This window comes from Girardinichthys multiradiatus, chromosome 23 (genome assembly GCF_021462225.1).
Source record: "Girardinichthys multiradiatus isolate DD_20200921_A chromosome 23, DD_fGirMul_XY1, whole genome shotgun sequence".
NCBI lineage: Eukaryota > Metazoa > Chordata > Actinopteri > Cyprinodontiformes > Goodeidae > Girardinichthys > Girardinichthys multiradiatus.
The window spans coordinates 4,704,574-4,718,626 of record NC_061815.1 but is presented as its reverse complement, the minus strand read 5'-3'; the positions used below and the strand labels follow the sequence as shown (position 1 = coordinate 4,718,626).

The following is a 14,053-nucleotide window of genomic DNA, read 5'->3' as shown; positions in this document are numbered from 1 at the left end:
ACATACAATATTTGACGAATTACATGATTTATGTACAAGTTATCAGTCAGAAGTGCAACATATTTACAATGCCATAAAACTCAACATGTTTGACTCTGAATCAATAAAGACAGACATTTAACAGGATTGTCCTGCAGGGCTCTACTGATACATGATACTGGGAAACAATCACAAGGGATACTGAGATCAGACCTGTGAAGAAGGTTACCACAGAGTTCTTAGTGTTCGAATCCGATGCCATGTTTCTCTAGGAGAGCCTGCAGCTTCTGGTTCTCTTGTGTCTGTCACAGAGACAAAGAGTCAGAGAAGAAATGGTATGTTGTTAGTTCTTCCTGGATGGGGCTGTACACTGAGCTATTGCTGCTAAAATCGTAATGTTCTCATTGTCTATGGATGACAGAAGTCTTTCTGTGTTTAACCCTGTCGCTGTTTAAGGATGTATTGGTGCCACTAACTTACATGTACTCCATTATTCATCCAATAGTTTTTGCTGTTGGCTCAGAGCTTCTCTGTTTAGCTGTTTTTCCCTCCTAGATGAAACCACTAAAAGAGCTGCTACTCCCATAAACTCTTTACTTCTTTGTTAATATAAAAAGTACCCCTGGACCAGTCCTTCTGTGTTTTTGTGTGTATGCTCTGTCTTCTCAAACCCTCAGTCAGTCGCAGCAGATGGCCACTCACACTGAGCCTGGTTCTGATTGAGGATAGATCCTGTGCGTCAGAAGAGGCGGATGATCTCAGTCCCTCCTTCAGTGGGACCCGACCTGGACAACTGGGGAAATCCCCGCATCCTGTCAGAGGGAGTTCCCCTCAGCAGACCAGCATCACACGTCTCAGTGTTCACAGACGCATCCCTGTCGGGATGGGGAGGAACGTGTCAGACTCAGGCGGTGGGAGCACAGTGGCCAGACCACATGTCTCTCCACATAAACGTGCTGGAGTTTCTCACAGTGTGGAAGGTGACACTCTGCTGCGGGATCAGCATGTTCTGATCCACACAGACAACAGAGTGGCAGCAGCCTACATAAATTGCCAGGGAGGTGTGCGCTCGGCTCAGCTACTAAACATTTCCAGGCGGCTGCTGTGCTGGGCGCGCATTAACCTGCTTTCCATCAGAGCAGTGTACATCCTCGGCGTCCTGAACAGAGGAGCGGACATCATGTCCAGAGGTGGTCCTCGTCCCGGGGACTGGAGTCTCCACCCTGAGCTGATTGTTCAGATCTGGAGCAGGTTTGGGAAAGCAGCAGTGGATCTTTTTGCCACACGGGAGAACGCACAATGGTAGTTGTGGTTTTCATAGAGTCCACGGAAGGATCCGTTAGGAGTGGAGGCCTTTGCCGTGGCCGAAAACGCTCCTTTACGCTTTTCCTCCAGTTCCGCTGATCCCGCGGCTCCTGGATCGAGTCCGAGAGGAACAGCTCTCAGTGATTCTCGTAGCCTTCGAGCGCAAAAGCGCGCCATGGTTTCCGAGCCTGCAGCAGCTGGTGTCAGGTCGCCCGTGGCAGCTGCCATGGAGAGAGGATGCACTCCTCCAGGCGGGAGGGGCGATGAGGAGCGTCCCAGAGTTAGGTCAACGTCTCTGGGTCTGGCCGCTGAACGGGAGTGCTTAGAACGGCTGGGTCTCCCGCACGATGTGGTGCGCACGATTCAGGGCCTACCACATTGTCATACACATCAAAATGGGCAGCTTTTCAGCGCTGGTGTGCATAGAAAGGCGTGGAGCCCTTTTCATGTCCATTAGGCTGCGTGCTGTCATTCCTCCAGCAGCTGATGAACAGGAAGTTAGCTTTCAGCACCATTAAAACTTATGCTGCAGCTATTTCTTCCTGTCATGAGGGTTTTGGTGACAGAACGGTTTTTAACCACCCGATTAAGCGTTTTCTGCGGGGTGTACGTAGACACAGACCCGTGTCACGCCCTCTAGTCCCTCAGTGGGATTTAGCGCTCGTCCTGCGCGCACTGGTTAAAGCCCCATTTGGGCCCTTAGATCAGGCTCCACTAAAATGTATGTCTTTTAAAACAGCCCTGCTGTTAGCTCTGACATCTGCGAAGAGAGTGAGCGATTTATCTGCTCTCTGTCGCTCCTTCTTGTCTCAGAATACGAGCCGACGACAGCTCACCTGTGCTGCATCCTAACCCTGCTTTTACACCTAAAAGCATCATGAGTTCGTTCAGATCGAGAGTGATAACTCTGGATGGCTTTTATCCTCCTCCTCATAACTCTGAAGAGGAGGCCACTGCGCCGCTCCCAGCGTCTGTTCCTACATTAGAGAAAACTCTGCAGGACGTCCTCTATCTGTCCAGCGCCTCTCACATTGGCTGTGTGAGGCTATTTCACAGGCTTTTATTTCCTCTGGATTGGATCCTCCAGAGAATCTCAGAGCTCATTCAATCAGGGGGATTTCCTCCTCCACGGCTCTGCATGGAGTCACCCTTCCTGCATGCAGACGCAGGGTGCCATAATATTTATTATCAGCCACGGTTCGTGACTTCTGCTGTTATTGTCACTGTGGCTGTATTTGATAAAGCCTCCGTGTGAACAGCGGTTATTCTCCTCTGCTGTGTTGCTTGTGGCACACGGGGTTTTGTTATGCTGCAACATTACGCATGATCCAGTTGCTGATGTGTCTCCACGTTCCCTCCTGGAGATTTTTGACCTTCATTTTCCTATTTACAGCAGCAGGTCTGTTATCTCAGCCTTTCCCTGACCAGAGATATTCTTCTCTGTTCATTGTGATGCGCAGGACGCATTCAGAAGGCTGATTTTTTGGTTTCATTTATGCAAGCAGATGTTTCAGTTTGTGGTCTGGATGGACCCAGTGAGGCATAGACTACATCCTGCTTTGCCTTTAACCCACTAGCGATAGCCTTAAAGGGCGAAGCCTATACGAAACAGAACGTTGGTTACGTACTGTAACCCCAGATTCTGAGTATAGGCGCAGCCCTTTAAGCTCCGGGCCTCACTGGTTCCTGAATGGCTGAAGAAAAAAGCTATTTTGGGAGCCGTTTGTCCGGTCTCACCGTAATTTATACGGCCCGGCGTGGGGCCCAAACAGCAGGTGGGCGTGGACTAAAGTTTTCAGTGCGAAGGGATAAACCCACTAGCGATAGCCTTATAGGGCGAAGCCTATACTCATAGAATCTGGGGTGACAGTACGTAACCAACGATCTTAACTCAAATCTCTTGTAGTGGTGAGATAGAAGAGCTGAATAATAACCATTAAGACATCGAGTGAACTACATTGCTGTTCCATTAGAACGCACTCCCAGGTCTTTGTTGTATTGTTTTTTAAGGTTGAAATGACTAGAGATGAGTGGCACACAAACTTTTAGTGTGACATGGAAAAATAAACCTATGATGATTCCATACAGACCTGAGGATGGAGCCCCTCTTTCTTCAATATGTTAATATATAACAAGAATTTTCTCATTTCATCTAATCTTTTAACTTTGAATTAATTAGAATCCAAACATGCTGCGCTGCAAAGCAATGTGTGACAAGAGGACCTTTATTAGAAGGTCCCGAGACAACTAGGAAGATTTCTTTGGGACTTCTACACTGAACAGAGGAAGGTTCAGACACCCACCAGCTCATCGTTGCACTTCTGTAGCTCTGTGGCTCTTTCAACGAGGTGGTCGTAGCTCTCCTTCAGCTTATGGATCTTCTGGGCCGCGCGAGTTTTCACCGACACCAAAATCCCTGCAGCCCATTCAGACATGGTCAACTCTAAACTCAACACACCCACTGTTCGGTTTTATACTATGCCATAAATATTCCATCCAGTAAACAGATTGAGTGACACTGACCATTGACAATTCTGGCAACCCTCCAAAGTCGCAGCAGGATAAGGAGACCCATCCCGTCAAAGGCATCCTCATGGAAGATGAAGACAATATCCAGGACAAATGATACAACCACCACCACAGCATCAAACACCTCAAACATGTGATAGAATAACTCAAGACGGAAGACAAACAGCTTTCCAGACAGCTCCACCATGAAGAAGCTGAGAAGGGACAGACTGAGGTAGTGGAACACCTGCCAAAGAAAAAAAAAATAATTATAGAGACACACAGTTTACGAAAATAAGCCTGGGAAAGTTTCTGGATCTGAAAGTGCATCTCACCTCAGGAGCAATGTGACCATGCTCCAGCTTAATGACAGACAGATCTATTAGCAGCTCCGCCATGACGAAGAAAGCATCCAGGATAACCAAACACACCACCGCGATCTACAAGCAAAGACGGCAGAGAGAAATGTGCTGACAGTTAAAGTCACTCCAACAAACTAACTGATTTGTACAGTTTCTATTTGTATACTTTCTATTGTGGATAGTGCAGATTAATCTCAATACATTGGTATATCACTGAAAAGTTCATTTATTTAGTAATTCATTTTAACAAGTGAAACATGTAGATTCACTGCACACAGTGATATATTTTGAGTGTTATTGCTGGTAAGTTGATGATTAAGGCTTAAAGCTGATGAAAATCCAAACAAAGTCTCAGAAGTTTTGAATATTACATCAAACCAACTATCTGTGTTATGACCTATGCAATCACGGGGAAGACTGACTGGTCAGTTGTCCAGCAGACAGTCAGTTAACAACCTCCACAAAGTGGGTAAGTCAAAAAATGTAATCAATAAAGATTTACTAAGACATTACTAAAGTTCACAGAGTGCTGTATCCAAGTACACCAATGGAAAATGTAGAGGAAGGACGAAGTGTGGTAGAAAAAGGTGTACAAGCATCAGGGGTAATCTCAGCCTTGAGTTTGGTGGAGATTCACATATTATGGACCACAGCTGGAGTCAGAACTTCAAGAGCCCCACCGCACAGACACATCCAGGACATGGGCTAAATCCTTGTGTCACAATCCTTGTGTTAAGCCAGTCCTGAACCAGACAACGTCAGAAGTGTCTCAACCTGGGCTAAGCAGAAAAATAACTGTCAGTGATGATTTCGGGGGCCATGTCGTCTGCTGGTGTTGGTCCACTGTGTTTCTGAAGTCCACAGTCAATGCAGCCATCTGCCATTAAATATTAGAGCACTTCATGCTTCCTTCTGCTGACAAGCTTTATGGAGATGCTGATTTCATTTTCCAGCAGGACTGGTTATATAAATAACAAAGTGCCAGTGATTATTCTACATGAGGACAAAGTAGTTCATACAAAATGAGTGTGATTTTGAATGTTTGTGATGAAGCTCAAGGTTCAATCGCAGACTGAACCATTAAAGGGGAAATACCAAGAAGCAATGTTCCAACAACATAATAATTGACTAAACACAAATGCCCTTACTTTTAGTGTCACAACTCCATACCATCTGTTGTAATTGCATTTGTAGCCTGGTGTTGTTTCTGAATATTTAGGAGTTAACAAAGATATTGTGAAGACCAAAGCAAATAAACATAAGTATGATCTCCTTGCCTAAACGTCCAGCACTATGGAGAACCCAAAATCAATTGGATGGAGTTTAACCAAGAATCAAACAGATTTTCAGGCACAATACAACCTCTTAAAACAGAATACATATCTCCTGTTAGTTATCCCAGTCTCACACAGTAATGGTACCAGTAATGCTATTTATTCTGCTTATGTGCCTATTACCTAGACCATGTTGTCTTTTTGTAAAAATAAAGGCATAAGTTTAGTTGGAAGCAGGAACTAAAATAAGACTGCATAATGTTTAGAAAACTGTCCATTTTTGATAAATATGGAATCTGTTGCTATTAACTCATTTTTGTATCACTCTTCTCTTTCTTTTCTGCCATCACAGAGTCCCTACAAACCTCTGAGACCTTTTTGCATTCAGCAGTCATTCACGAAGAGTCCTTAAAACTGGCTGGATGTCATACAGGCTACTAAACAGCCCATCCAACCAATGGACTTGCAAATAAAATATTGCACTCTGATATTGCCAATGACAAATTAATTTCAAATGTTTGCTTCTGGTTAATTTTGCTCATAGTGTTTCCTCAAGTAGGTTTTCAAACATTACCTCATCTTCAAGCATTAAACTTTTTCTCCTAATTAAATGTCCACACTGCACATATAAAAGCGGACGGACACTACTAGAATCTACAAAAGCTCCGGCCTACCTGGAAGCGGTCAGAGGTGTAGAGCCTCCTCAGTGAATCCCTGAAGGTGAGCGCTGTGGGGTACTGGCCTGTAGCTGGGCTCAGCTCCTCGCTGTGGACATGCAGCTCTTCATCCACCCACTGGCCAGGCCGCAGGTCGCCCACAGCAGTGAAATGCCTCAGGTACTGAGCCATGGCAGCAGGCTCCACACAAGAACACGTCTCACCTCAGCTCCCCTCTGAAGAAACAGAAAATCACAAGTATTTATTTTTGAAACTCTGCAGATGATTTCAAAATGTGCAGCTTCCAAAGAGTTGCTCTTTGGAAGGCAGTGCACCCTAACAGCAAAGGAGTTCAGACTTCGGGAAATTTACAGATTAACTTATCAAGTTATGGAAACATTTCTTCACATGTTAGACAATCAGAGTTCAGTTCTCCTTTTTTCAGATTGCAACATTTGATGAAGCAACTTCACTGTTAGAAGGAAACAGAAGATGCCTTTAGAGCTCCAAAAAATGCTGCGATTTCAGTGCTGCAGGCATGATTCACCATGGGATCCAGTGGTGGTTCTAGTATGAGCGTTGCCCCTTTGTCTGTCCTGCCCTATAAGCTCTGTTTCATTCTCTCCTTCTCAGCCCTGCATTCAATTCAATTCAGTTTTATTTATATAGCGCCAATTCACAACACATGTTGTCTCAAGGCACTTCACAACAGTCAGGTACATACATTCCAATTAATCCTAACAATTGAACAGTGCACAGACATCAATAGAGAAGGTTCCAGTGTGTGACTAGGAAATTTATTCAAACATGCGTCTTTTACTCCTGCGTGGTCGTGGTGCTGGAGTAAAATGCCCATATTCAGAGGCTTCAGTCCTTGATGCAGCTGTGGCGGGTTCAACGCCCGACCCAGGCAACCTCTGCTCCATGTCTTCCCTCTCTTTCCACCCATTTCCTGTCAGCTTAACATTGCAAAAAATGAGAAAAATAAAGACCACTAGTGCCGCAAAAAAGCATAAAACATTTTCCAGTTGGGTGTCGCTAAAGGTAGTACTCAGGTACTCTTGCTAAAGGCAAAGAAGATGGCACAGGTCAGCTGGTGTTTCACCTCATTATGGTACAGATTCAATGACAGCCATGCTTCCTATAAACACTAAAAATGCAGCAAATTGTCTAAGGTGAAGCAAAAAGGGGGAAAAAAAAGAGAAGCCAGGATCCTTTTCAATCCCGGACAAAGCCGTAGCAAGAAGGACATGTCTGTTCAAAACCGAAGGGTCCCTACTCCTTATTGACCAAATATGAAAAACAACATATTCAGGCCACAATCAATAAATTAGTAGGATATGTGTGTTTTTTTTTTTGTTTCTTTCTCTCTTTTATCTGGTGCCTATGCTCCCTACATTTCACCACCACCACCCCACCCCGACCTTTTGTATTGGCGTCCTGGGCAGTAGCCATATTACACATATCTTTACCACCACTGTGAAGATGGATCAGTAAACATCTCTCTGCTCTTTTGATTGTCTGTTGGGGAAAAGCTTCAAACTCCTTAATATACAGAGATTTGTTCTACTTTCCAGTTAGAAGAGCTGAACCAGAAAAGCTCTATCAGAAACAGAAGTTCTGTCTAAGCAGCTGCAAACATAAGAAAATGCGCAAACAGATTCTCCTGCGCACTTCTCCAAGTTCTGGAGATCTGCGGCTTTCAAGTTTAACGGTTTCACTCCTAGAATGTAACCAAGGAGAAAGTAGGAAAGGAAAGGAATCTGTCACTGGAGAAAACTGGGAAAAACTCGGCCTCAGATCGTTCCTACCTGAGGTGTTTGTAGCAAGGAGTTGTTGCTCCGTTGTCCTCTGAGGGACGCTCGGCTGCTGGCAGGAGGCTGCAACTCGTGATGAAAACATCCGCCTGACTCTGATTCTGCCGAGACAGCAGTTACTGACATGAACAGCGAGCAGTTCGGCACGGCTCGGCTCTTCAGAGCGGAAGCTGTGTCTGTGATGGACCTAGAAGGAGGATTCCTGGACAGAACTCCGTGTTTCTGTCCGCTCCGCTCCTCACACTCTGAACTGCTCTGAGAAATGTTTGCTGTTAAACTTCAGTCATCATGAGTGCGTCAAACCAAATTCAAACATGTTCAGAGTTTAGGACATAGGTTTATTGTTCGGGACCTCACACATTTACATCAATTCACATTGAATATTTTCCTCCGGATTAATTCGGACACTGTGGATAAACAGCAATCAATGGCGCTGGCGTTGGGACAGCCGACAGACAGCTTGCGTTTCCTCCGCGGTAGCAGCGCGCACTGGGCAGGAAGAACGGCTCCAGTTAACTGCTCCTAGGAACTAGAGCTGAGTGGAGCTGACACCCATCCGCATGAAACAGTCAGGGACTGAATATAGTGCTTCGTTTGTGCTGCTATGGTTTCTGAGATATTACAAGTTTTAATTTCAAACGATCACATGACCCCACCTGCATTGATTACGCCTGTGGTAAATAGTTTCACCAGCTGCAGGCTGTGATTAGGACCTGTTTTTAGTTTCACGTCGGTTTTATGTGGTCCAGTACGTTCTTGTTCACCAGTTCAGTCATCGACAAGTTGTCAGATCTTATCAACGCAGGAAGGAAGTCTTTTATTTATTTAAGCAGAGGAACAATGATGTTGTTTCTGTGTATTTTACGGAGCCAGTTTTCTAGTTTCTCTATACTTCTACACTATTCACCATTATCACTGTAGCTGCTAGGACAAATGATTGTTTTTATAGATTCATTTCCTGTTTCATGTGTTATTTTGAGTGTGCTTAATTTATTCTATCGACGGGTTGCAACATACTGATAGATAAGTAAATATTTCCAAAGCACACAGGCCATGAGGTCAGTACATGATCAATATAATTAATTAACTGTAAGGAACCATGACCTCTAAGATGACACAGAAGAAAGTGACTGTTTGAAAATTAAATATACATTATACTTAAAAGACGAGTAAAAACGCACTTATGATTTGGATAATGTACTTTATGGGAACAACTGAACATAATAATGAACCACATTTTTAATCAGAATGCCTGTTTTCACACAGCAATCCAGTTTGTCTCCCAAACATCAATTGTACACGAACCAGGTCTGTCTTGTATGTAGCAGGTATAAATACACCTCTCCTCACGGTTTTGATATACAGGGGTCGTATAAGCCACAGTGTGAGAAGATTTCCTACATGAAAACGGGCATAATATGGTGTGTTGCAGCGTTGCCTTTAAAGAATTTGTCACTGAAAACACAATTTATTTCTGGGAAGGGGTAACAACCCATGACACCAAAATGGTCTGCGTTTTTCTATTCATTCACGACCGTGGACCCTCTCTGAAATCTAATTTGTTCATTCACAATAATCCTTAATTTGCTGTGTACAACACTGCATGTGGTGTGTTTTTTTTTTTCAGGTGCTGTTCTGAAACAACCCTTATCATAGAGTTCCCACACACATGGACTAACAATTACAGAGTTGTCTGCAAATTTAATGATAAACTCCAACTTGATTTGGCTCTGGCACCTGTTAGCATAGAGCAAAAACAGCAGGGTGATAACACACACCCCTGAGGAGAGCCAGTTAATCATATCAGTGGCTTGGAAAAGGTGTTGTTGATGTGTGTTCTCTTTGACCTCTTTGTCAAAAAATCCACCAGCTAACAAGTGGTGCCAAAGTCAAATACAGAGGAATCAGCCAGTCTGCGAGCAGCTGAAAGCTGAAGAGAAGTCAATAAAACACAGATGTGCAAGTATTTTTCATGCCCTCTAGATGCCCATCAATAAGATTCAACAATGCGGCAGTGGCAACCTCAATACATTTAATTCTCTGCAAAGCAAATTGAAAGTGGTCAGTTGTGCTCTGTACCATCTGTAATAGTTCCCTCTTTATAATATTTTATGTATTTATTTATATTTAATCTTTATTTAAACAGGTTGTCTCATTGAGATCCAAAATCTTATTTATAAGAGAGACCTGTATGAAAAAACAAAAACAACACAAACAAAAAAGTGACAAACACAGTAACACTACATTTATTTAAATATTCAACTCAAAATTAAACACTACCTGTACAAGAAATTTCATCACCAAGGATGTAAGTGCCACTGGACGATAATAAATTGGAGCTTTTTGGAAATAACCTTGGCTACTGGTATAACAATAGATTCCTTGTTGCGGGGACATTTTTCAGTGACAAAGAACAGAAATGTAAATGTAAAGACGTCGCACAGAAAATAAGCATAGTGCTTAAGTAAGTGGCCGCTAATATGAGCAGACTCATGATTTTTCTTATTTATATGTTCCTCTTCCATGCTGCTAATTCCTCAATACAGATCTGACTGCCTTTGAAGCAGTCCTGTATCCTACCAAGTTATCTGTAAATCACCTGAATCAAATCTATAAAATTGATTTAGCTCTTCTGCATAAACATGATCAGACTTATCAGGGTCAAACAACCCTTTCTGTTTTTCCTGAATGCCAGGCATGGATTTGATTCCTCTCCAGGTATTGTAAGAATTGCCACTCCCAAGTTCATTCTGAACTGTATCGCTGCATCCAATTTTGGCCAATTTTCTTTCCTTTTTGTAAAATGAAGAACATTATGAAGAACCCTGAGCATCCTCTTCATGAGACTGTCCTACAACAACAGAGTGTCTTCAGTCAGAGGCTTCTTCAGATGTGCTGTAAGACGGAGCGCTACAGGAGATCCTTCCTGCCCACAGCCATCAGCATCTACAGCGGCTCTTTGAAGAAACCTGTATATTATGAGCTTATCCCTTTGGGATTGATAAAGTATTTTTGAATTTGAACTGAATTGAATTCAACCCAAGGCTTGCTATTACAGCACATTATAACCATTTTCCAGGGGAATATGCAATTTTCACAGAATGCGGTGTAACTTGACACAATGAAAGTCAGTTCATCCAAATCATTACAAGATATTTTAAATACTTCCCGGGTTGTGCTTTAGAAACAACCATTAAGTTATTTGATTGTTTCTTCTGTCCACACTACAACCTCTTCGCACACAATTTTTCCTCTCTTGAGACCTGACATGCCTTGTTGGGCATTTTATATATTGGAAAGACTTATCCTGACATTGGTACAATAGTATCAATTGACAAACAAGCCCATGCCCCCTCCACAATCAAGCCAAATTGGCAGGCCATATCTAATAATCTCATAATTATGGCTCTGATCAGCAGCTGTCAACCAAGTTTCGGTCAGAGCAATCACACAAATATTCTTAAACTCTGGTGAGAATTTTACTCTCACTTGGAGCTTGTCAGTTTTATTCCTCAGAGATTGTCAGTTTACAAGGACAGATGGGAACGGCCTACAAAGTACTCCTCCGCTCTGTCCTTGTTCACTCATCTGTTCCGGCTTCCCTCCATCTGCTTCCGACACTGTACATCCCCAAGAAATCTCTGACAAGACACCACATTTTGTAAGGAAATTACAGCTATACTGAGGAGACTGTGCTCTCACCAATCTTTTTCACCCTGATCATCTTCACAAGACTGCTGTGCAGCTGGAAGGATTTTTGCTGGTGCTTTTTTTACTTTTGGACATTTGTTGTGATGTGTCACCATGACAACTGGGTTGTATTTTTACAACTGGGAGCAGCTGATTAATATATTAAAAGCTCAAATAATACTTCAGCTACAACCTCAAATCCATGATGAGTTGAAAAGGAGAACCTGTGGATGCAGAGCAAGAGCAAAGAGAAGAGAGAGAAAGAGGAATCTCTTCAATTGATTATGATGGGCAATGTGAGATTGTTGGGAAACAAGTTGGATGAACTCCAAGCCCTACAAAGGACCCAGCCAGAATATCGGGAATGCAGTGTTTCACTAAGACGTGGCTGCAGGATCATATCACTGACTCCAGCGTCTCTCTGCCTGACTTTCTGATCATATGAACAAACAGAGATTTAAAGAGGAGCAGCAAACATAAAGGAGGTGGACTGGCAATACTTGTGAACAACAGATGGTGTCATCCAGGACATGTTACTGTGAAGTGTCGTCTCTGCAGTCCAGATATTGAACTGTTAGCAGTAAGTTTTTGTCCATATTATTTACCCAGAGTTCACCAATGTTATTTTGGCAACGTATACGTTCCACATTTAGCTGTTGCTGACACTGCTGTGATGTCATCAGCTCAGTTGTTGCTAAAGTACAGGCACAACAGCCCAATGCATTTGTTGCAATATCTGGTGATTTTAACCATGCTTCACTCTCTGCTACACTTCCAACGTTTCAACAGTTTGTCAGCTGCTGTACCAGAGAAAACAAAACAATGGTTTTTGTTTTATGCAAATGTCAAGAACTCATACATCTCTAAAGCAAGAGCTGGTCTAGGCAAATCAGATCCCAATCTGTTTTTCTCTGCTCCAAATATAAGCCCCTTGTTCAGAGGCAACCTGTAATAAAGACAACTGAGAAGATGGTCACAGGAAGCTGAAGAAACCCTGCAAGGTTGCTTTGAGGCTACAGACTGGGATGCACTATGCCAGCCACATGGAGAAGACAGCAATGACATGACTGAGTGTGTAACCGACTACAGGTCCTTCTCAAAAAATTAGCATATTGTGATAAAGTTCATTATTTTCTATAATGTAATGATGAAAATTTAACATTCATATATTTTAGATTCATTGCACACTAACTGAAATATTTCAGGTCTTTTATTGTCTTAATACAGATGATTTTGGCATACAGCTCATGAAAACCCAAAATTCCTATCTCACAAAATTAGCATATTTCATCCGACCAATAAAATAAGTGTTTTTAATACAAAAAACGTCAACCTTCAAATAATCATGTACAGTTATGCACTCAATACTTGGTTGGGAATCCTTTTGCAGAAATGACTGCTTCGATGCTGCGTGGCATGGAGGCAATCAGCCTGTGGCACTGCTGAGGTCTTATGGAGGCCCAGGATGCTTTGATAGCGGCCTTTAGCTCATCCAGAGTGTCGGATCTTGAGTCTCTCAACGTTCTCTTCACAATATCCCACAGATTCTCTATGGGGTTCAGGTCAGGAGAGTTGGCAGGCCAATTGAGCACAGTGATACCATGGTCAGTAAACCATTTACCAGTGGTTTTGGCACTGTGAGCAGGTGCCAGGTCGTGCTGAAAAATGAAATCTTCATCTCCATAAAGCTTTTCAGCAGATGGAAGCATGAAGTGCTTCAAAATCTCCTGATAGCTAGCTGCATTGACCCTGCCCTTGATAAAACACAGTGGACCAACACCAGCAGCTGACACGGCACCCCAGACCATCACTGACTGTGGGTACTTGACACTGGACTTCTGGGATTTTGGCATTTCCTTCTCCCCAGTCTTCCTCCAGACTCTGGCACCTTGATTTCCAAATGACATGCAGAATTTGCTTTCATCCGAAAAAGGTACTTTGGACCACTGAGCAACAGTCCAGTGCTGCTTCTCTGTAGCCCAGGTCAGGCGCTTCTGCCACTGTTTCTGGTTCAAAAGTGGCTTGACCTGGAGAATGCGGCACCTGTAGCCCATTTCCTGCACACCCCTGTGCACGGTGGCTCTGGATGTTTCTACTCCAGACTCAGTCCACTGCTTCCGCAGGTCCCCCAAGGTCTGGAATCGGCCCTTCTCCACAATCTTCCTCAGGGTCCGGTCACCTCTTCTCGTTGTGCAGCGTTTTCTGCCACACTTTTTCCTTCCCGCAGACTTCTCACTGAGGTGCCTTGATACAGCACTCTGGGAACAGCCTATTCGTACAGAAATTTCTTTCTGTGTCTTACCCTCTTGCTTGAGGGTGTCAATAGTGGCCTTCTGGACAGCAGTCAGGTCGGCAGTCTTACCCATGATTGGGGTTTTGAGTGATGAAGCAGGCTGGGAGTTTTAAAGGCCTCAGGAATCTTTTGCAGGTGTTTAGAGTTAACTCGTTGATTCAGATGATTA

The 14,053-nt window shown here is 43.5% G+C and overlaps 1 protein-coding gene across 1 annotated transcript; it reads right to left on the bottom strand.

The window, feature by feature from the left end:
- Nucleotides 1-10: 10 nt before the first annotated feature.
- On the bottom strand, nucleotides 11-8,532 carry hvcn1 (hydrogen voltage-gated channel 1). The gene is made up of 6 exons (XM_047353205.1): nucleotides 7,896-8,532; nucleotides 6,103-6,320; nucleotides 4,128-4,232; nucleotides 3,808-4,039; nucleotides 3,588-3,700; nucleotides 11-281 (listed from the first exon to the last, which is right to left on the bottom strand). Exons 2-6 carry the CDS (start codon nucleotides 6,274-6,276, stop codon nucleotides 219-221), a joined length of 687 nt encoding a protein of 228 aa, XP_047209161.1. The 5' UTR covers nucleotides 6,277-6,320; nucleotides 7,896-8,532; the 3' UTR covers nucleotides 11-218.
- Nucleotides 8,533-14,053: the final 5,521 nt, after the last annotated feature.

Excerpts from the sequence above, each read along its gene's own strand:
- hvcn1 (XM_047353205.1), bottom strand. The coding sequence starts at position 6,276 with ATGGCTCAGTACCTGAGGCATTTCACTGCTGTGGGCGACCTGCGGCCT. Across the intron at positions 4,233-6,102 it reads ACACCTCTGACCGCTTCCAG|ATCGCGGTGGTGTGTTTGGT; the intron begins GTAGGCCGGAGC and ends CTTTGCTTGTAG. Across the intron at positions 3,701-3,807 it reads GGTTGCCAGAATTGTCAATG|GGATTTTGGTGTCGGTGAAA; the intron begins GTCAGTGTCACT and ends AATGGGCTGCAG.